The sequence below is a fragment of the Metopolophium dirhodum genome, chromosome 1, assembly GCF_019925205.1.
Source record: "Metopolophium dirhodum isolate CAU chromosome 1, ASM1992520v1, whole genome shotgun sequence".
Classification (NCBI taxonomy): domain Eukaryota; kingdom Metazoa; phylum Arthropoda; class Insecta; order Hemiptera; family Aphididae; genus Metopolophium; species Metopolophium dirhodum.
The window spans coordinates 8,160,317-8,184,341 of NC_083560.1; the positions used below are offsets into that span (position 1 = coordinate 8,160,317).

Here is a 24,025-nt window from a genome sequence, read left to right on the forward strand (position 1 = left end):
AAAAGTGGTTGAAAGGAAATATAAAATCAGATACTTCTACTTCAACTAGTAACATAAGATTTCCAGAAACAGATAATTCTAGTTCAACAACCAGCAAAAGAAAAAATGAATTTTTACCTGCAAACAATAAAAAAAAACGCAAGTACAATTCAGAATATATAAAATTTGGTTTTATTGCATCATGCGTAAATAAGGAAGAACGACCGATGTGTGTCATATGTTCAAATACACTCTCAAACGATTGCATGAGACCTGGAAAATTAAGTAGACATTTAATTACTATGCACCCCGAACACCAAAATAAAACGTCTGATTTTTTTGAAAGAAAAGCATCAGAACAAAGTCGGCAAGTAGTTTTTTTTGATAAACATACTAATTTAAATAAAACACTTCTTAAAGCTTCTTTTGAAATGGCTTTACTGATTGCTAAAGCTAAAAAAAATTTTACTATTGGAAAAAACTTGGTTTTACCTGCAGCAATAAAAATATGTGAAATTGTACACGGTGATAAAATTGCAGATGCATTACGGTCCATCCCTGTTTCTAATGATACTATTAAAAGAAGAATAGACTATATGGGGGATTATATGAAATCTCAATTATTAATTCAAATTAAAAATAGTGACACTTTTGCAATACAACTCGATGAATCGACAGATCTTACAAATAATGCCCAGTTAATGGTATTTGTGAGATATCAATATAATCTAGAAATAAATGAAGATTTACTTTTTTGTGAAACTCTTTCCGAGACAACAAAAGGCATAGATATATTTAAAAAAGTAAATGATTTTTTTATTATAAACGAATTAGACTGGACCAAATGTGTTGGTGTATGTACAGATGGAGCAGCAGCAATGACTGGTAGAATATCAGGGTTTAAAGCAGAAGTGATGAAAGTTAGTCCTGATATAAGATTTGTTCATTGCATTATACATAGAGAACATTTAACTTTTCGAAAAATTGGCTGTGAACTGAATTCAATTATGAATGACGTAGTATCAATGGTCAATTTTGTGAAAACCCGTGCCCTAAATTCTCGACTTTTTAAAATTTTATGTGAAGATATGGGATCCAACCATAATACATTACTATTCCATACAGACGTACATTGGCTATCCCGTGGAAAAGTTTTGAAAAGAGTTATAGAACTAAGTGATGAGCTCCGCATATTTCTTCGTGATATTAAACCCGATTTATCTGCACTTTTAAGTAATGAAAAATGGATGTGTTTAACTTCATATTTAGCAGATTTTTTTGATAAAGTTAATGAATTAAATCTATCTCTTCAAGGTAAGAGTACCAACATTTTAATACTTACCTCAAAACTTCAAGCATTTAAACAAAAATTGTCTTCTTGGTTAAACGCATTTAAAAATGGAGATTCCTCAATGTTTACGAGCTTACACGATTTTCTTACCGTTAATGAGCTTTCAATGACAACTTCAGTTTCAAGTATAATAAATGATCATTTGTCTATTAGATATAAAAAATGATAATACCACAAGTAAAAACAGAAAAGTAAAAATACATTTTAAGTGTGCATTTTTATAGAAAAAAAAGTTATTCTTTAAAATATTAAATAAATTATGTTGTATTTGCGATAAATGTACGGAGATTTTTTTATTTAAATTTATTGCATTTTTTTAAAAATATCTATGTTGTCCGAAGTTGACTATTGTAATTATAACATCGGTTTTTAATGAAATATAATAGATACGTGTCGAATATTGCCCCGTTTGCAGGTTAATCTGGACAAAATTCAACTGTTAAAAAAAGTTTGAACTTTAATAACTTTAATAGCTATTATTCTTCTGCTATATGATTTTATTTTTACTCATTATAAATGTATATTATTTACTGGTTAGGTATAATATGTAAAAATTTAGCGTTATTTTAACTACTTAACGTGTAAACAGACACAAATATAAAAAATTTAAATTAAAAAAAAAACTCTCTTCGTTGTAAAACCAATACATTCATCGCTCCGCTCAGAATTTAAAATTAAATTTAAAAAAAATAGAAATTCTTTGAAAATGTTTATATTATTCGAGCAGAGGCACCTGCCTCATTTGAGTGATAGCAAGATGTGCGCACTTGCACACCCTAAATTTTTTTTTGTCTACAATTTGCGTTGGCGTCATTGATACTATGGCCTTCAGTTTGCCAAGCTTTAATTATAAGTTTTACCTTTCTTTTGATATTCTAATTTCAAATATAGGTAGGTAACTATTAATCAAATGTATGCGTTCAAAAATTTAAAAATAATAAAAGATGAATGAAAAGGTATTTACTTAAAAATTGAATATTTTATATTTATATTAATTAATTAATTTATATGCTATGTATGAAAGCTAAGTATGTTTTTGATACTAAAATTTGAAAACACGAGAAACATTTGTTTAACGATTGGCCTGGTAGTGGGAAAAAATTGGACTCTTTACCTAATCGTTTGCACAACCTTTAAAAACTGAATCGGCACCCCTGATTCATGGAAACTAAAAATGTTTAACTATATAATATAAAATATTTGTTAATTGTATAAAACTGCATTGCAAATAACGCATGTTAGTAAGTATTATAATTGTAGCGAGCTGTGACATTTTAACTATTTATCTAAAAATAAAACCTACTAGGCGGTAGATCAAAGTAATCGTATATAGTAAGAACCGCGTAATAATTACGTTAATAATAAAACTAGCAGATGCGCTGCCATATTACCTAAAATATAACACTAATTTAGTCGGTGTAAATGCGTATACATAATCGTATATTATAGTACGCGCCGCGTAACATTAATAGTAATAGTAATAGCAGATGCGCTGCGTGTGTAGTATAGTACAAACGAATAACGATCGCGCGACCATGAACGGCGTGCGTCAATCTATATATGACTACTTATATAAAATATAACTCGCATAAAATGTCCATATAAATCGTGAGTGTTATGGAATAAAGCACCGCGCGTGTACAATAATAGCATATATATATGTTCAACTTCCTGCCGGGTGCGAGCGTGTGGCGAGGCCACAGATGACCATATACGGTTATCCAGAATAAGTAGGGACAGGGACAGACCCATCGAGGAGAGCTCATGGACAAGCGTTCATCAGACGAACAACCGACGAGCTTAGGAGCAGTCATCAGAACTATTGTCACATCTCGCTATCTTCATTCGTATATTTGGACTTAGAGTAATTTTTACATAATCTATCACAGTTGAAAAAGTTAAATAAATCAAACATATTATACTAAACACTCGAGATTTACATTTATTCCATCATCCTTCAATCCTATTGACTGGGGCACGTTACAAATTGGCGCTGTGGACATAATATATTTTTAATGAACACCTAAAAGAAAAAGAATAAATATTGAACATGATATTAGTTTGTGTGACAATACATAATCAATATATTACAAATGGCAAACATTTTGTTTAAAAAAAAAGGAATATATAGAAAATGTTTTATATTATTGAATTTATAATATGAATAGTAAAAATGTCAATGCTAAAATTCAAATTCGATATTAAGTTTAATTAAATATGTTAAGCGTGAGTCAGAGTCGGAGGCAAAACAAATAATAGTGACTAAACAAATATGAAATTAGGCAATGATTAATACTAATATGATTATAATATGTTAGACTATAAAATAATGATTACTTGATTATTGAATTCTTGTAATTATACCAACCATCGATATAAGTTTAATTTAATGAGTTAACTAAAGCTAAATCAGCACAAAATTGATTCTGCTTAACTCTGGGTGTGTCCTAAATTATACATTGTTATTAACGTGTAAACGTAATTTTTTTGTAAAGTTGTAATTTAATATAATACTAGCTGTCCCACCCGTCGTTTCCCGGGCAAATGTTACCTCAGGTGAAATACATTGGCAATATTATAACTTATAAGTATAAGTTCAATAACTCAAAAATGGTTTAATTGTATATATAATATTATAGCTGACCCCGTTCACTTCGTGGCTCGTTAAAATATGTACCAACTCTATATGCAATTACAATTTTAGAAAAAGAAAAAGATTCTGAAATCTATCAGCGTATATTATTACAAAATAAGTATATTTTATGATATTATAATATATTATAATTTACACACTATTTAACTCAATGAATAAAATTGTATTGACATTTATGGAAAAAAAAACTAAAAAAATTGGAAACAAGTCACAATATTTTAAATCTCAGATTTAAAATGAAAACATTTTATGAATTTTTAACATGAAATAATTTGCACATTTTCGTGACTATTACGTATTTTGTCAGCATTCAAACTTCAAACTTTAAATGCTCATAAAAAAAATTGTGAGTATTTTCCAAATCTCTTTGTAAAAATATATTATGTGACTTTAAAATAGCTTGTCCCCTGTATACTTCAGTTCCAATCGCCCACTCACCCCCTTTGTAAGCCCCGATTTATTATAGAATGTATAGACGTATTATATTCAGAGTAATTAAGTCGAGTACTATAATTCTTCTGTACCTATATCAAATCATCAAACAACTTCATAATATTATATCAAACGATATAATCGTGATAAAATTATCGATGGTTGGTAATTACACGAATTCAATAATCAAACAATTATTATTTGATTATCGATAAAACTATAATTGCATTAGTTAATCATTGTCTTATTTTTATTTGTCACTACTATTTGTTTTTTCGCTGACTCACGCGTAATATATTTAATAAAATTGAATATACCATTTGCATTCAGCAGAATCAATTTTGTATTGTTAATTTTATTATTATAAATTGATCTATCATAAACCACTTAGAATAACAATTTATTGACATAAGTAGAAAAAAAACTTAAAAAAATATAAACTGAAAATGTCCACGTAAACAACTCAAACAAGTCAAAATAGTTTATGTATACATCAGCCGTTTTCAATTGTACTCAAAAGTTTAAATCACGGCTAACTTCCACGAAACTTGGCCGTTTTGGCATTTCAAAGTTTTTGACTACTCCAAATCGTTATGCGAAATTTGTAAGTATTTGTAAGCATGAATTTAAATTTTGTAAGTCATTCCTTCCTAATTTATTCCCAAATAGAAGTTGGTCGAAAAATTAATAAAAAAAACTTAGTAAAAAAAAAAGGTGGATAAATGGATGTCCCTCTGCTGTACAGTTGGTTACAAGTGTTAAATTTGAATTCAATGATATAATATTATTGTATAAGAAAAACGATTCTGAGCGAAAACGGTCAGTCAGCCTATGATATTACCAAGTATATTTGATGATATTATTGTGAATAAAGTAATTTATATACAACCTATTTACGTGGAGCCTTTTTTAAATTTTCAATCCTTAGCCATAAAAGTTGATCGTAATATTTGTACTTTCGTCGCTTACTGGCAGTCTTTCTTCCACACTAATTGGATCTCGGAAATTGGTCGATTTGAGATTTAACTCAGGTTTTATACTTTCAACAATATAATCAAAAGTTGTTGTAGACATTCTCGTGTATGCGTAAAACAAATTTTCATTGTCACGTAATTTTCTATACAAATGATGAAATCCACCAAACATTTTGCGATTTTTCAAAATAGAATTTATATTTTTTTTTTTTTTTTTATGTATTTTTTGTATAAATAATATTTTACACCTATACTCTCTGCGAGCATACATTTTTTTGCATATTATGTGTAGACATTATGAAAAAAACACAAGTGCACTCTTACGCGTTCAACCACGTTCTAGTACATCGAGAATACTCTTGATATCGTAATCATCGGACGCATCGGACGCAAATTCACGTTGGACATGCATGCGTTTACCGCAATAATGTGCGTTGAGTGAGATGCGAAAACGGACGCGCCGGACGCATTTCGGATTTACTATGGACATGGCGTAATAGACTGCGCTTATCGCGAATCAGGATTTGTATGTGTGTATTTTTTTTTCCTGGGAAATACCTACGGTCCGGGAGTATACTTTCCAGATTTATACGGTCCGTGATAATATGGTTCGCCAATTTACATTCCGGAAATCTACAGTCCGTGAGAATACTTTCCGAGCTTATACATGCGTCCATAGTTTTTTAAGTTTGAAAAACACAAATAATAATGGATTTTAACAATAAGTACTTTTTTCGTATAAGTGATTTCAAAAAAATAAAAATGATATTGCACAGCCATAGTTCTGCTTTATATGTAGTGAAAATTTTGTTTCTTAGTTATGACTGTGTATAGGTACTGATATATTTCGTAGTACCAAGAGAAATCACTTTAATGCAAAAGCGCTAACTGTAATTCTTGCTATGACAAAATTGATAACTTTTCGTGCACCAAAAAATAAGTTTTGTTGAGTAACCTCAAGGTGTATTGATAAGGTGTCGTCACTTGTTTGAAAACTTGATTGAAAATTTTACTACAGATAAACGTAACCACCGGGTGCACTGTATGTCCTAAAGAGGCCAACTTTAGATGCATATCCCCAGCCCCACCCTTAGTTTTTTTTATTTTATGATTCAACTAAAGGCTTGCAAATTGTGAAAATAGTCTTGCTAATTGTTGCTAATTGACTGCTAAATGTTGAAATGAAAAAAATGTTAAAATTTTTATTGAGTTGGGCTGGGGACATGTACGTCTCTTATTCATTGTATTTTACTCCAAAAATGTCAATGCTTAATTTTACATTCTGAGCGGAGCGATGAATGTATTGATTTTACAATGATGTGTGTTTGATTTTTTTTTTCTGATAAGAAAGTGAATCTAGTTCTTACTTTGGGGGTAAAAAGTAAAAATTTCTCAGTAGTTTTCAAAAGCGCCGTGAAAAACAAAAGAAAAATTAAGGAAAAACGGGAATTTTTACGCAAAATCGATTTTGGTTTTTGGCGTAACTGTAAAACAAATTACCGTAGATACATGAACATTTGACTGAATGTTTATATTAGCATTTTCTACACAAAATAATATTTTGACTCATTTTGAGCTGTTTAGGTACAAATTCAAATTTCAATATTTTTTTTTCTATCAATATTAATAACATTTTCTTTGTTGAGCCAAAAAGAGTGAAAATTTAATACAAAGCTCCTGATATATTGTTACAATAGCAGTTAAAAAATATTAAAAATACGTGGGCACAATTTTTTTTAATAAACGTATTTTAAAGTTCAAATTTTGATAACATTTATCAAAATCTCGAAAATTACCATTCATAGTAACTAAGAAATTATAAAATGTTCAGTTTTTATAACTAAGGTTTAAAATTTAATCTTTAATTTTTAAAGATTCTCATAAATAGTTCATACTGTAACCAAAAAATCTAAAAAATATATAAACATTATAAACAGTAAACACAGTTATTTTTTACAGATATTTTAAATTCAAATTTGGACGAAATTACGTATTAAATCCAATAATAATGATTTTGGGTATTTTGTTGTAATTTAAAAAATATTATTAGTGGGTATATGAAACTTTTAGAGAATATTGTTATGTTTTATACACACAATGACATTTTCAAATATAATTTTTTTGGGAAAAATGAATTAACCCTACTTTATGCCTAATACTAAAATGAATTACTTTATTCACAATAATATCATCAAATATACTCGGTAATATCATAGGCTGACTGACCGTTTTCGTTCAGAATCGTTTTTCTTATACAATAATGATATTATGTCATTGAATTCAAATTTAACACCATCCATTACAGTGGCCCACTAAAGTAGGTTACTAGCAGAGCGACATCCACTTACCCACTTTTTTGGAATCGTTTCTTTCTGTATGAAATATATAAGATTTCAAATGTCTCCTCCGCCTCCTATTTATATAATTTGGAGTCGGACACCCTTGTGCTACATATCATTTGATATTAACATATTCGTGGCAATATAGGACTCCTCTCGGATGTCCTCTTGTCAGTTTCAAATGTGTAGAAAAAAATATGTGGATTTTCAATATTTTTAACGGTGGTAAAAACAACATGAGATAATTTTTTATTTGAAAACTGTTATCTTCCTATCTGAAACTAAATTCGAACTAGTAGTTTTTGACTTATATAACTTTGTGTAATAAGGATAATACGTCTATATTATACTGAATACTACACAATGTCAGTCTGGCAAATGAATTGGCCCCCGGCACAATAATTTTGTATGGGCCTCTTTAAAAAAAAAACCTTTTACCAAGGTAAATTTATTTTCTGGGTAGGTACAATATCATAACTTATTATAACTATAGTCCAATCTCATAAACATAGTATTAACTATTAGTTAGAATTATTTGAAAAATAAAATGCTTAAAATCTTTATTTTTGATTTTCAAAATTCGAAAGTAGCCATTTTGTATTAATCAGAAAAACTAGAAATAAGAATTTTTTGAAAAATCGTTGAAAAAAATAAAAAAGCACTTTCAAATTTTATAATTGAACGTGTTGTAACACGACGTACACTTCCATGGCACTCTGCTACATTTTAAATCAATCCATAAAAATAAGCAAAAGTCCCGAGCCCTGGTAATGGCTAATATAACCATTACTTATATTATTTTCTTAATTCTTACCTTAAAATACTTAAATAATTAAACTTTAAAATTAACGTGCAATGAGTGCAATTGCGTTAGATACAGTTTTTACAGTTAATTTAATTTATAATATTTTTATATTAAATTCATGTGTTTATGGTACATCGTGGAAAAAAAGTCCAGACAAAAAATGCCCCACACTATGAAATGGTAATTAATTTAAAAAGTCTAAAATAATACAATTTAGAATAATAAATACAATAGTACCTACCTATATAATTAATAGTTAAAAAAAGTATTTTAATCTAAAATGTTTAAAATATCATGGTAGGTACATAACAAAATACAAATAATTATGTACAAGCATTTATACATTACACACTACAGTAGGGTAGAGTAGAGTAAAATTTTTTCCCGGGACTATTTTTCCCGGTTACTGTTTATGATAGTATTATTATATAATTTGTAAAATAATTATTATAAATTATTTATATTTCATTAAACTTAACGTGCCCATCGTATAATTGCTTTAATTTTTATACTTTTAACGATTTTTTTTCAACTACTTTACATAGTATCTAGTACTTATTCAAGTTCCTAGAATATTATATAGAAACGTGAAGTTATTCATTTTTATACTTTTGTGGAAATAATAATAGTGACGTTGTTGTAAGATATTATAATACCTATAATTATATAATAAATAATAATTAATATTATTGTGATGATTGTAACTACGGTCGTGCAGCTGCTAAATATTATGTTATTGTACATTTCAATATCCAGAATTTATACCAACTCGCAACATCGCATAAACAGTTGTAGTAGTTGTTAACTTATAATACATTTGTATGGTATACTAACTATAACAAATTTGCAAGTATAAGATTAGATAATATTATTATTGTGTATGTTATTGTGTATTGTGGGTGAGTGCAGGTATGCGCGTCAGTATATCGTAGGTATTTCCTTGGTGATCGTCGTTATCGTCGCGACGTCGGCTTATTTCTGTATAACAAATAATTACAATAGCTGGCATATAGCTGAAAAGACGACGATCGCGAGTCGCGACGGACACCTATATTACGATAACATATTAGTCGACAACACAACAATGTATAGAACTAAATAATAATATAGTTTATTTTGTATTTAATTTAACCCAGGCAGCAAAGTCCATTGGGATTATGATTTACAATATAATGTTATACAATAAAATATTATAAAATATCTTGTACAATAATAATTAGTTTTACAATTTATTTATTAATTTCAACGAGATAATGTAGTCGACAGGAGCGTATACAAGATGGGTGATGTGGGAATCAGATCCTTCCTCCCCCCCCTAGACAATTAGTTTAAGTTTTATAAAACTATAGTATGTAGAGTGTAGTCTAGTGTAGTATGTCTCCGAGTGTTAGCGCATTACAAGGAAACGTAAAAACAAATTAAATACATTGTGTACAACAATTATTTAATTCAGGGGCGTCATTTCAACTTTTTGAAAGCTATTAGAGCTAGGTAGGTAGGCCAAAAAAATTTCAGCCGACCAATATAATATTATATATTGTACTAGTTAGTACAAAAAATATTTTAATATGTACCAGTTGAGGAAAATGACCACATTATATTATTATTGTATAATAGTAAATTAGTAAATATCGATATTATCTAATTCTATTTGAATATTTGTTCATTACTAATTAAGTAATAACTATTTTCTTAATATTATACTATAATCTAATGCTACATTATACATTTATAGGTACTATTATAATTTATAGTACAGGACATGGTATTCTAGTATTCAATGGCGGATCCAGGGGGAAGGCAAAGGGGGCATTTGCCCCCCCCCCATCCCCCTCCCAAAATTAAGCCTTGGATCCACCACTGCTAATATTCATATAATATTTGATATATTATTGATATTTATAACTTGTAAGTCAAATGTCAATAGCCATTACAGTTCTGCACGGTCCATTTTTGTTTGGCCAAACTGGCCCGAAAGACCGAAACTTAAATTAAAAACATGTATCCACCCAGGCCATGTTTCGTAATTTTTTTTTTTAATTCTTGAATTCATGATTGTGGTCGACGATAACTGTTTGCTGGAAAAAAAATAGTTTAGATATTGTACTTGTACTAGGTATATATAATTTTCTTTAAAACGTATATGTAAAATTTACAGTATAGGTTTTATTTTTGACTAATCCAGTCAAAAGTCAATTATCCGGTCTTAACCAACCGGAAATATTTTCATTATGACCTGGCCCGTGCACATCTCTACTCATGTCGACGTATTAAAATTAATATACGTTTAATACTTTAATAAAAAATGTGATTGTGTATAGTCAATAATAATTACTTAACGACAACAAATGTCACGTGTGAAAATCATGTTTAAATTACAACAAAATAAATAAAATCGATATTTTTCATAATGTCCAATTTTTTTAAAATTTAAACTTAGAATGCCTGCAATATAGCCCATAGGGGTACCTATCAGATAAAGTAAAAATACGTTTATTTCGTAAATCACCCGGGTATTGGACTTAACCGTTATTGTAACTTACCCATGATATATAAATAGGTATTACAAAACAAACGTAACCTAACTTTGCTTAAACATGCTCCAATTAGTTAGGGTACTATAAAACTATAAAAGTACATTTTCGGTGGAGCTTTTGCTGTGTACCACAAAATTATCGAACAAATTCCTACTAGCAATACAATGTATGATATAGGTACACACCTTCTCGGATTTTTAAGTTGTATTTTTATTTTATTACAATTTTATTAACTTGTTGGATCGTATTTCATGAATTTGTTTTCATAGATCGAAGAAGTACCTACTTATTATTATTTGTTATTTGTCTTCAAATACGGAAATATGCTATTATTAGTTGTGCCGGGGGGCGTATATCGATTCCGCCGATTTTGTATCAATTCCGCCGGCTACTGTTTATAATATCTACATATCGATTCCGCCGGCTACTGTTTATAATATCCACATATCGATTCCGCCGGCTACCGTTTACAATATTTACACATCGATTCCGCCGAACACTATTCATCCCACCCCCCTTTGTATATGTATTTTAAAATGTATAGTCTATTTAGTATAATTTGGACAATATATACAACTATAAATTAAAATATTAGTATTTAATTAATATGTGTATGTGAATATACATATATTGTTAATTGTATATAGTCTAAATTGTTTAGTTCAAAATTAAAGTGTATAACTACTTTTGGTAATATTTGGAAACAGTTAATAAGTGAATTTATAAATTTTATAAATCTATAAATCTATTTTTGATATTGTGCCATATTAATGTTTTTACAACCATCAGGTTTCTTATAATATTATGCGTGTAGCGCACGAGTAAATACATTTTATTTCAAACCGTACCTATTGCTATAATGTATTAAGCTACGTATTTATTATACTGATTACCTACCTATGACTCTAACTGAAATCTTATCTTTAAGATAAAATATAAGACTATAATAATAGTATATTTATGTTGGCTCGGTTCCGCTTGTTAAAATATGGACTTCCCTTGTTACTTCTCGCATAGTTGCTGATCAGTATCGACAGTATCGATCTAGTTAACGAAATTGCTCCACAAGTATAAAGTGTCACACACTCGCACATTTGTATTAGGATCTTAATTACAATTTGTTACATTTTTAATTACAATGAACTTTACTATTATATCAAGTGAACGAAAAAATGATTTGATTTTGTATAATAATAGTAAATATTATAAAAAAGATTACGTGAAATATTTGGATGCTTTTAAATGGCAGTGCATACATAAAAAGTGTACTGCGAAAATATATGTAGATCAAGCAGTTAAGAACATTTTAAAAGATGAAAGTACACAATATAATGTCAACCATCACCAAGAAACTGAATCAAGTATAACAAAAAAATCATTTTCTAATGGACTCAAACGAAAATCGGAAAACGAAATGGAAAGGCCTTCAAAAGTCATAAATAGAGGCATTTTAACTAATCCAGAACTAACACAAACGTTTACAGGTACAGATATCAATAATATTTATCAATGTTTATACCGTTCTCGTAGATCGTCATATCCGAAACTCCCAACAAATATTATAGAAGTAATCAACGTAATGAGCGAGCGTCAAATTAAAACTGTCCAGGACGAAAACTTTATTCTTGTTGTCGATTCAGTAAACAAAATTATATGTTTTTCAACAGAAACGAATTTAAAACTTCTATGTTCAGTAGACAAAATATTTGTGGATGGTACTTTTACCTACTGTCCAAAATATTTTCTTCAGCTTTTTACTATACACATCTTCAAGAATGGACATTATATACCACTCGTGTACTTCTTACTACCAGACAAATGTAAAGACACATATGCACTATCGTTCGGATATGTGGTTGAAAAATGTTCGGAAATTAATTTATTATTCATTCCATCGAAAATAGTTTCCGATTTTGAAGAAGCTATACATATTGGTGCAAAAACAATATGGCCAGAAATACGTATGATTGGTTGCAGATTTCATTTAACACAAAATTGGTAGAAACACATTCAAAGTCTTGGTAAACATATATATTCAAATACACATACAATCAGTGGCGTATTTACGGGGGGGGGGGGTCCCGGGTCTCGACCACCCCCAGAAAAAATTTAAAAAGTCATTAATAACTTGGTACGTAGGTACCGAGAAAGAGAATATTAATTTTATATTATGGGTTTTACTTTGGTTTAACTTTTGGTTATTTTTGTCGCGTCGTCGTCGTCCTACGACGACAATTACGACGATAACGACGTAACATAATAATATATGATTATATTAGTAGGTACGCAGACTGTTATTGACATTATAGCACGGTATAGAAGATAACCGTGATTATAGTAGGCATTCTACTTAATTCGCTACATGAACACCGAAACACTTAACAAGACAGTAAGGACGTAAGGTAATTGCTAATTTATAATTTCAAATATAATTTACAAATATTATTGTTTGATGTAACGTGTAAAATAAAAATATTAAAATGATAATATTATTATGTATACACTAGGTACCTATACATAATATTAATGTATTTTATATATTATTCTAAATAGATCACAATTATGACTTCTAAAAAGAAACCCAATATTCAGTCTTTTTTAAACCTCAAAAAGTTGACAATATACAAAATAACACAGATTCAGTAGTTTCAGCATCAGACACTGATATCTCTACGTCGTCCACGTCCCATATAAATAGACACGATATTTTCAATTACGTCAAAAGAGTATTGACTCAAAATGAAATACATGATATACTAAATGCAATTTGGATTCATTAAAAGTAGTAGCCGCAAAATTTGATATTGAAATTAAAATTCCGAGATTAACAAAAAAACAAACTAATAGATACAATATACCATTAAATACTCCGGAACAATATTATCGAGCATCAATTTTTATTCCTTATCTTGACAAATTTATTACAGAGTTAGAAGAAAGGTTCAATGTTCATCGAAACTACTCAATAGAACCGGAAGAAGTTATTGAAGAACTGGCCAGAAAAAAAAGACGTTTACCTTTTTTATTATAAAAAACTATTAATTTGATAAATCATAATAGTAGTGAAATATACATAATATAAATAATATAGTTATTACATCATAACTCGTATGTGTTTTTTTTTATATTATAAACTTATAGGTACTTAATTAATTTGATAAATCATAATAGTAGTGAAATATACATAATATAATATAAATAATATAGTTATTACATCATAACTCGTATGTGTTTTTTTTATATTATAAACTTATAGGTACTTAATATTTAGACCCCCCCCCCCCCCCTACAAACAATTTGAAAATACGCCACTGCATACAATACTATTATTGTCATATTATGTATTATTAATATTAATTAATTTATAATTTTTATTTTTTAGGCTTATCAAAAGAATATAAAGACGCATCAACTGAAATAGGTAATTGGCTAAAATGGGTATTTGGTTTACCATTACTAAATCCAGAAGAAATAAGCGATTGCTTTACGACAGATTTGATGTCAGTTTCTCCAGATGATTAAAGGATAATTAAGTTCTGCGATTATTTAGTTGAATATTATATTGATGAAGGTGCAAAATTCAATCCACGTATTTGGGCATCGAGAGAAATAACATCAGAACGTACTACAAATAGCTGTGAGTCTTTCCACTCAAAATTAAATTCACAATTCACAAAAGCTCACCCCAACATTTTCATTATTCAAAAAAATACAAACTGACACTTACATACATATAAACGGAATGAACATCGAGAAAAATAGCAAAAATAGTGCTTTTAACAAAAAAAAACAAAGTATTAAAAATGTATCAAATGATTTGAACGATAATAAAATTTCTAGGTTTACTTATTTAAAGCATGTGTCCAAATATTATCAAAAGTAGTTTGATTTATACCTATATTTTTATTTTATACTTATATATTATTATCATAATTTTATTCAATTTACATTATACATTTTGAAATATCATATACATAATATTAATTAGAAAAAAACGATTTACATTTATACATTTTTATTTTATACTGATATACTATTATTATCATTTTATTCAATTTAGACATGTGACCAAATATTATGATCAAAAATATTTACATTTATGCATTTATTGTATAATTGTATACAATTTAGGGCCAAATAACATTCATAAACAAGACTTTGGCTTAAGAAAATAAAAATTAATACTTAAATTAAAGTTCGAGACCTACCTTAAGTTATTATCACACATTTTTATTTATTAAATTATCAAATATTGTGAATAGTGTCCGGCGGAATCGATGTGTAAATATTGTAAACGGTAGCCGGCGGAATCGATATGTAGATTTTATAAACAGTAGCGTGCGGAATTAATAGCCGGCGGAATCAATATAAACCTTTTTCTTAAGCAGGTAGTTTCGGCGGAATCAATAATTCCCCGTGCCGGGGCCCCAGAGATCGACATCTGGTAGTTGCGCCACTGCATGCACGTAGTTGTGTGTTTTCGGGTTGTGGCGGGAGGAGGGTCATTGTGAATTGTGCTTTTCTATAAATTCGGTGCGTTGATCGTTGGCGGTCAACAAACAAACGCGTACTCTATAGTGTCTCATACAGCCGAACATAATATATTACTATCGTAATATCGTAATATAACACCGATTCATTAATTTCGATTTTCGAATCACCCACGAATACTTGTATCGAACATAACAATCCTTTTTACTTTTTAAAATATATTTAAATATTTTACAGGTAATTACTACGGGGATTGGTAATACACTACAGGCAATTATGTAAGATTATATAATTTTTGCATAGTATCTTTTTTTCTATATACTGATTTTTTTGTACCCTTGCGTTTAATCATTAAAATTACAAAAGTAAATCTTCAAAAACTGATTGGCGTTTTGTAAGAAAAAAGATGCACTCCTTGTCAGTTGAAAAATGTAAAATGTGGTGATGATATCATCATTGAGTCTTGCAAAGCATGTTTTAATCAGAATACATGTTTGACAAATCGAAAAATGATTAGACGAGTAAGTTGACATCGACACAATAAGTAACTTAGTAGGTACCTATTGTACCTATATTATACAAAATACAGTGGCGGCTCGTGGGTTTTTAATGAAGTAGTTCACATACAAAAAAAAATATAGCAAATATTATATTTATATATATAAATATTATAAATTGTATTAAATAATTGTTATTATAAATAATATTATTTATAAGCTGATAATCGGAATATATTAAACGAATGAGAGTAAAAATAAATTATAATGCCTATGCCGACGCGCAATGGCGCGGCGACGTCGATAAAAATTCGCTGTTTATAGCGAAAAATAATTAACAATTTAATTGGTTATGTGCATAGAACGAATGTACACATCAACTCCATTATAACGCGGGTTCAGTTTTTCGACTTGTTTTAATTTTTACACTGTTATAGCTAGAGTACTAGAGTACTCTTGCCACAAATATGTTTTAGTTTTATATGAGTGTTTTTGTACCGATAAAACAACAATAATTTATTCGTGTGTGATTTAACCCTGAAAACTACATTTTTATTTGATGTGCTGTCTCTGTAAACTTAGGTATACATACTTCAGGTTTCAGATTCAGACCAATAAATAAAATCAATTCTACACAGCAGTAAAATATATTATTACCTATATATAATTATATAATTATATTTCATTTTCATAAATGTTAATATAATTTTCTTCATTACGCGGAAGCATCACTGGTGGAAAATTAGGAAATGATACGCAGTTCAAAAATAGAACTCTTCATTAGTATCAATATATTATAATTCACAGCCATCGACGCATTATTATGCCCATATATGGAAACCACTGTCTCAAAGCAGATATAAACATAACGATACGGATATGTACCACATGACGCAATCGTCTACAATAACAAGGCAATTATTAAAACAACTACACATTCCAGACTGATCACCTAGCCAGCATCCAATTCTGCATACCCACAAAACTTAATATAATATTGATACACAAATAATAATAGAAAAAATAAGCATACAGACCAAAGTACTCCAAGTTACAAGAACATAAAGTCACAAATACATACATTTCTTAATTCTTATGCAAATCACAAGCACAAGTAATATGTGATTACCTTAACAATAATAAACACCAATAAATATTCGTTTAAGTACGGATTTTAAGACGCGCGTCAACATCTAAACTTCAAGGCCAGGAAGCCAGCACGCGTAATGCTGCGCTGCGATGATCTAAGAGGGGACAAAACCAGTTATATAATAGCAAAGTAACATCAAAAAATCGCCCAGTTCATCTCGAGACCCCAGTTCATCTTGAGAGCCCAGTTTATCTCGAGAGCAGTCCATCGCCACAAGCAGAGCAGTGTGTACCTCTACGGGCACGATGCTTCTCTGCAAGGAGCAGTACACAAGACCTACGCCATTCAACATCGAAGACACATAAATTTTCATTCTATCGTTGGGTATTATTTATTCAAAAATCAAATTTAAACATTGCATTAAATTAACCACGTACGGTCTAATTGGTTCGAAATCCTTACTTTTGATTATTTAAACAAATACAAATCATCCCGTTTTATTTATATTCTATTTACACCAAATTTCTTATCCATTTACGTCTCATTCTCAGAAGATAACAATTTAGAATTTTAAATACCTTAAGTGTTAAACTTATAATATAATTAAAATACAATATTAATAGAGTATATAGTCCAGCAATATTCGAAAGCATAACTGATTGGACACAACTAACACGAACAGCAATTCTATATATAATTCCATCTGCTTTTGATCTTAATAAATCTATAGATTTTAGATAGTTTTGCTGGGTAAATTAAAATCTAGAAAATGTTCGTTATTGTGATAACGTGATCCTTGGATATGTAACATATGCCAGAGGCTAAAATATAATTTTTTCGTACTACACACTTTACATTAAACTGGGAGTTACAGTGGTCCCCCCCCTCACCACAAGCGTATATATTGTTCCATACACATAAATATAACGTAGTTACTTACAATAAATTTAACATTGACTATTAGCATATGTAACAATTATAAATATAAATATGTTACATGACACCTATGTATATAATACGAACTCTACGAACAGCAACCTTACATACTTACTCCGACCGTTTATCTGCGGCAGGGGTGAAATTAAAGGTGGGTGAGGGTTAATAGATTCCCCCAGAACCTTAATAACATTTGTTTACAAGAAAATAAGACTTTCTTTTATAAACCGTGTTAGTAGCTACCTTCATAATATTATGATACAAACAAAATAAATTTAATATTTTGAATAAATTCACTTTATAAGTTATAACTTATTATCCAGCATAATTTTTTTTTGAAACATATGAATTTCAACAAGTTAAGAACAATGGTGCAAAATATATTTCCGGAAATTATTATTTTGGAATTTAAATCATTCCGAAGTTGCGATTTTAGGTTTATACGCAAACGCACAAAACTGAACTTTACTGGCACGCTTATTGAAAAATTTGATTTCTTTACGTAGCATCTAAAATTCCGACTGCTTTTGTAGAAACAATAAAAATATTTTTAACATTAAATTTTATGAAACAATAAATTTAACGTTGCTTGTTAGTACAGTTTCCAATGAACGCTTTTATTCGACATTGAAAAGTGTGACAAATTACTTACGTTAAATTGTAATAAATCTGTAGATTGTAGATAGTTTTGCTAGGTAAATTAAATTCTAGAAGATTTTCATAAAATTTAATTAATTTATAAAGTTATACAATATACAGTGTGATTTTTTAAGTATGATCACTTTTCCTTTATTATTTAATTTATTCAAATACTTAATTTTTAAAATTCAAAATTGTATTCATACAAAGTTTGAATTAGCATATTTTTGTATATTCTCGGAAAAGTGCATATTTGAGAAATTTTTAGTATATTTGTGCATATTTTCGTATTATTTTAATGTACTTAAAATTGTTAAGAAAAATAATATTTAGATAACAATCAAAAATATTTCTCAAAAATATTCTTGGGTATGTGCATAATATTCCAGAGGCTAAAATATAATTTTTTTCCTACTACACACTTTACATCAAACTGGGAGTTACCGTGGTGGGCTAAATATCTGTTTGCGCACGGATATAATAGTAAAAACGTTGGCATGATGCATGCAATTTTTACTGAATATGTATATTATCATTTTCTATACACCGTTAAATTAATATATTTAAAAAATTTAGACTTATTTTGGTGGTTTACGGACATTTTCAGTTTCCAAATTGTTTAGTTTTTTTAGTATTTTGTTCTATACGTAAATATCAATAAAATTTGTTGGTTAAAAAAGTTTGAAATTTAATAGAAGGTTCCTAATATATTGTTTCAAAGACAGATAGTAAATATTAAAAATCCATTTTTTCTATTTAAATCTAAAATTTGAAAATGTAACACAATATTACTCAAAGATTTTTTTAACTTTATAAAAAAAAATATGTCTGCAAGCAAATCAAATAAAATTGTCATGAGCGTTTGAAGTTCATATTTTTACAAGATTGGATATTCACTCGATTTCTTATGCAGTTTTGTAATTTTGTTGTAATAAAACAAATTTCTGTACATACATGAAAAGACCACTGAATGTTTATTTTTGATTTTGTATACACCGTAAAACTTTGACTCTTTTTGAGCTGTTTAAGAACATTGTCAGTTTTCAATTTTTTTAGTTTTGTTTTCTATAATTGTCAATATAATTTTATTTGTTTGGTAAAAATGCGGGAAAATGTAATACAAGGCTCTTGGTAAATTGTTACAATAGCAGTTGAAAAATATTAAAAATACATATGCACAATTTTTTTTATAAGTATTTAAAGACAAAATTTATCAAATTTAAAATTTATTTATTATTTTGTACTTAAAAATGTATAAAATGTTCAAATTTTATATTTTAAGTTTGAAAATTTAAAACAAGGTTCCACGTAAATAGGTTGTAATATATAAATTAGTTTATTCACAATAATATCATCGAATATACTTAGTAATATTATATGCTTACTAAGCGCGTCTTCGCTCAAAATAGTTTTTCTTATACAATGATATTATAACATTGAATTCAAATTTAACAGTATCTTTTATAGTCACCCATTTGTAACCTAATGAACAGCAGAGTGGCAACCACTTGTCCACTTGTTTCTAATTGTACAGTGGTTTTTCCTATTTGAACGTACTTTAAGGATTCATTCATTTGTATCAATTTTAAATTTTACCATCTTTATCTGTCATGGAATTTACTGAATAATTTTTATATTTTTATAATTTTATGACTTTTACTTTTGACCACAACCCCCTACTCCAGAGCACTAACTAGATTCACATTCCTATCAGAAAAGATGGTGTTGAAGAAAATCATCAATCAACATTTTTACTGTCCTAAAAGGTGATGACAGACACAAATAAAAATTTAAAAAAAAAACACCACACATCATTTTTAAAACAAAACATTAAACTCAGAATCTATAATATTAACAAATTAATAAATGAGTACTAAATAATTAAACAATAATATATTATAGTGACGGCGAAGTCCAAATTTTTACCTATGATATTAGACACCTCCACATAAAATTTTAACACCCACCTATTTCTTACCATACACCAAGTATAGTTTTTATGTTGTCTATTCAAAAAACTTTCATAAAATAAATATAGAATGACAAAGGTAACCCTTACCTACTAAAATCACCTATGACAATTGTCATAGGTTAATAAATATTTTGGTGCCACTGCCGTCTGGTATATCACGGATATCAAATTTATATAGCACTTGCAGCTGTAATTTATAGAACTGAGTTTTGTAGTTAAGTACAGTGTTGTGCGTATGCGTATAAACTTAGATTTGCAAACTTTGGATTGATATAAATTCCAAAATAATGATTTCCGCAAATTTATTTTGCACCATTTTTCTAAACTTGTTGAAATACGTATGTTTCAATAAAAAAAAAATGCTGGGTAGTTATAAAGTGAAATTATTCAAAATATTAAATTAATTTTGTTTCTTATAAAACATAATATAGACACTAGGTACTTACGTGGTTTTTATTTTGTACGGTTTATAAAAGAAACTATACTTTTCTTGTATAAATGAATTTTATAAAGGCTCTGGGCGAGGAGATCTATCCACCCTAACGCACTCTTAATTTCACCCCTGCCATAGATAAACGGTAGGTGTAAGAATGTAAGATTACTGTTCAATTAGTGTGGAAACTATGTAAATAGTATTTAATACATGCTTTCAGGAGTGGATTGGGAAATTTTTCAGCATCGTAAATATTGTAAATCTATTGGCGCATAGTTGTACATATGATTTATGATTAATATTTTTTAAATACTATTATATAAATAATTTAAATTCCACTGCCAAAATCCTCAAACTAAGCTTGACTGATATTAAGAAGAGGAAATGTTTTATAAAAAAAAAAACCCATAATATGTCGGTTAATAAAATGTAGGAAATAATTGATAAAAACAAATAGTATTAAATACTTGAATTTAAAATACATAAGAAAAATTATTTTTTTGGTGAATATTTTAGATATTATTTTTTAACAATTTATTAAATACTAGGATGGTACTCAAATACTTTTTGACAGTAATTTTAATAAGCAAACAAATTGTAAAAGTGCTCACAGTAATTTACATAAAACATTTCATTTTCATACATTTCATAGTTACAAAAAAATGTGCTGTTAGTACCGCTCATTTCCCTATCATTTTTAACTGTTTAAAATACGTAAATTCGGCAACTTTTGAAGGAAATAACTTTCAAAACAATGATTTAAGTCTTAAATCGTTGAAATATGTATGTTTCAAAAAAATCTAAAAAATGCTTGGTAGGTTAGTATTAGGGTATATTATAATATTGTATATTTTGTAAAATTGTGTAAAACTAAATTGTGTAAAATTTTAAAGCAAAATCTAATAGGTTTTGGGATTTTTGATAAGATAGTACCTACCTATATTCACAGCTACCATTAACCATTGTACTTTAAAATGTTGTATTTATTATATTTATTTAATTTATTTAGTATATAGTATTATGTGTTTAAAAAAATGTCTCTCCACTCCCTTATACAAATTCATAATTACGCCTACACTCTATGATATAAAACTATTGTACACATTATTGAATCATAAAATGTATTAAAATGAAATATATGAATAATATAAAACAAAAAATCCTGACTGACTAGATTAGGTATTAAAAAAAAAATATCATCAAAATAAAATTTATTTACAGTGTAATCAGTATTATGACTAATGACATTCTTGTTTTAACGTACGTGTAGTGAAGTCAGAATTTGGAGGTCAGACTTAGTTTTAAAGTTTTAGCTAATTGCAATATATAGTATTTTCATACACACCTGGCAGTATATATTTTTTTTTAAATTATTGAATTATAAAATGTATGAAAATGAAATATATGTTTACAATCCCCATAATACCTATATATGTCGGTTAGTAAAATTTAGATACTAATTGATAAAAATAAATAGTATTAATACTTAAATTTAAAATACATTAGAAAAAATTATTTTTTGAGGACTATTCAGTAAATTGCAGTAAAGACCAACATATTATTGTATAATTATAATATATATAAGTTACGGGAAAAGTAGACTTTCGGGCAATGTTTACATTGCCCGGTCTATGTATACTTTGGCCGATGTTTTTGGGCAATGCATTAAATTACTATTTTGGCCGGGCAGGGTTACACTTCGATCGGTCCAAGTACACTTTGCCTATAGTAAATTGGACATTGTAACTTGAGCTTTTATTTTAATATTTGCTAAGTGAATTTTGTATTTTTATTGTGTTGAGCTAACGGCTTCTCGGTTAATCGGTTTTACCTTTTTGGTATTCTACAATAATTATTTTCTTAATCATTGAATCGTACAAAATGTGGGTTTTTAATACTATTTAGTATAGCGCAGTCGATAGTCGTGTCGTGTTATAGTGTTAGTAGTGTTATAAACTAGCTGTTGAGATAACTGCTTAGTTTATAAGTTGCAGGTAGCAAGACCGTCGGTAGAGGATTTCTTAGGTAGAGTTGATAAAACAATTAGACTGGTTGAAAGTTTAAGTTGTTTATTGAATTCTTCTGCATAAAATACTCTAAGTTTAATTTGACAAAGTTGTTATGCTGTCTCTCGTGAAGGTGCTCGTCTGTACTATGGTGTCACACGTCTGATCTACAGGCCGTTTCGGGTCTGGTTTTATAGGGCCTCCTGCTCACCCATTCCCCCCTAGTCTATCGACTTATCTGTGGACTTCACAGGACGTTGTTCAATTAATTATCGATATATTCCCACGCCTGGTTAATCCGAGAATCGTGTCCTGTTGTGTTTGCAATATATGTTATACGACATCCATCAATATTTAGATAATGTGCATTATATATATATATTATATATATATATTATATATATATATAAATGTGTATTTCGTAAGCAATTTCTAAATATTATATTCATACATTTATGATTTATGATTGAGGTGAGGTTGTAGAACCTATTGTAATGCGAGTTCAAGATCGCATTGCCCTCTCGTGATATTCCCATATGTTTTCTAATCGAATATATGACTTTGATTAATTTATTCGAATTTCAATGTGCTGATATTTATCTAATCTTAATGTTGCCAAATGTAGCTGAAGGCGAAACGATCACAATAATATACCATGCGTATTATTGGGTTCGTTACAGTAGGTATAGTGTTCGGCGTCCGTTAAATTAATGTATGGTATTTAAATTAAATTTATTAAAATGGAAGAGCAATATTTAAAAAATCTAGAAATTGCATTAAAAAAAAAAAAAATGTTAAAAGTACATATTTAACTAAAAGTAAATATTATGAATTAATATCTAATTTAATTAATATCTGAAGTGAAACAACTTAAACTGAAATCAAGAGGCC

At 28.5% G+C, this 24,025-nt stretch overlaps 1 protein-coding gene across 1 annotated transcript; it reads left to right on the forward strand.

The window, feature by feature from the left end:
• Positions 1-281: 281 nt before the first annotated feature.
• LOC132944869 (SCAN domain-containing protein 3-like) lies at positions 282-14,592 on the forward strand. Its single transcript, XM_061014432.1, has 3 exons — positions 282-1,293; positions 12,357-12,554; positions 14,453-14,592. The coding sequence occupies exons 1-3, from the start codon at positions 282-284 to the stop codon at positions 14,590-14,592; spliced, it is 1,350 nt and encodes a 449-aa protein (XP_060870415.1).
• The last annotated feature ends 9,433 nt before the right edge of the window (positions 14,593-24,025 follow it).

Coding starts and splice junctions, on each gene's coding strand:
- LOC132944869 (XM_061014432.1), top strand. CDS start 282: ATGCACCCCGAACACCAAAATAAAACGTCTGATTTTTTTGAAAGAAAA. Junction 1,294..12,356: donor ATTAAATCTATCTCTTCAAG/GTAAGAGTACCA, acceptor AAATATATGTAG/ATCAAGCAGTTAAGAACATT. Junction 12,555..14,452: donor ACTAACACAAACGTTTACAG/GTACAGATATCA, acceptor TTTATTTTTTAG/GCTTATCAAAAGAATATAAA.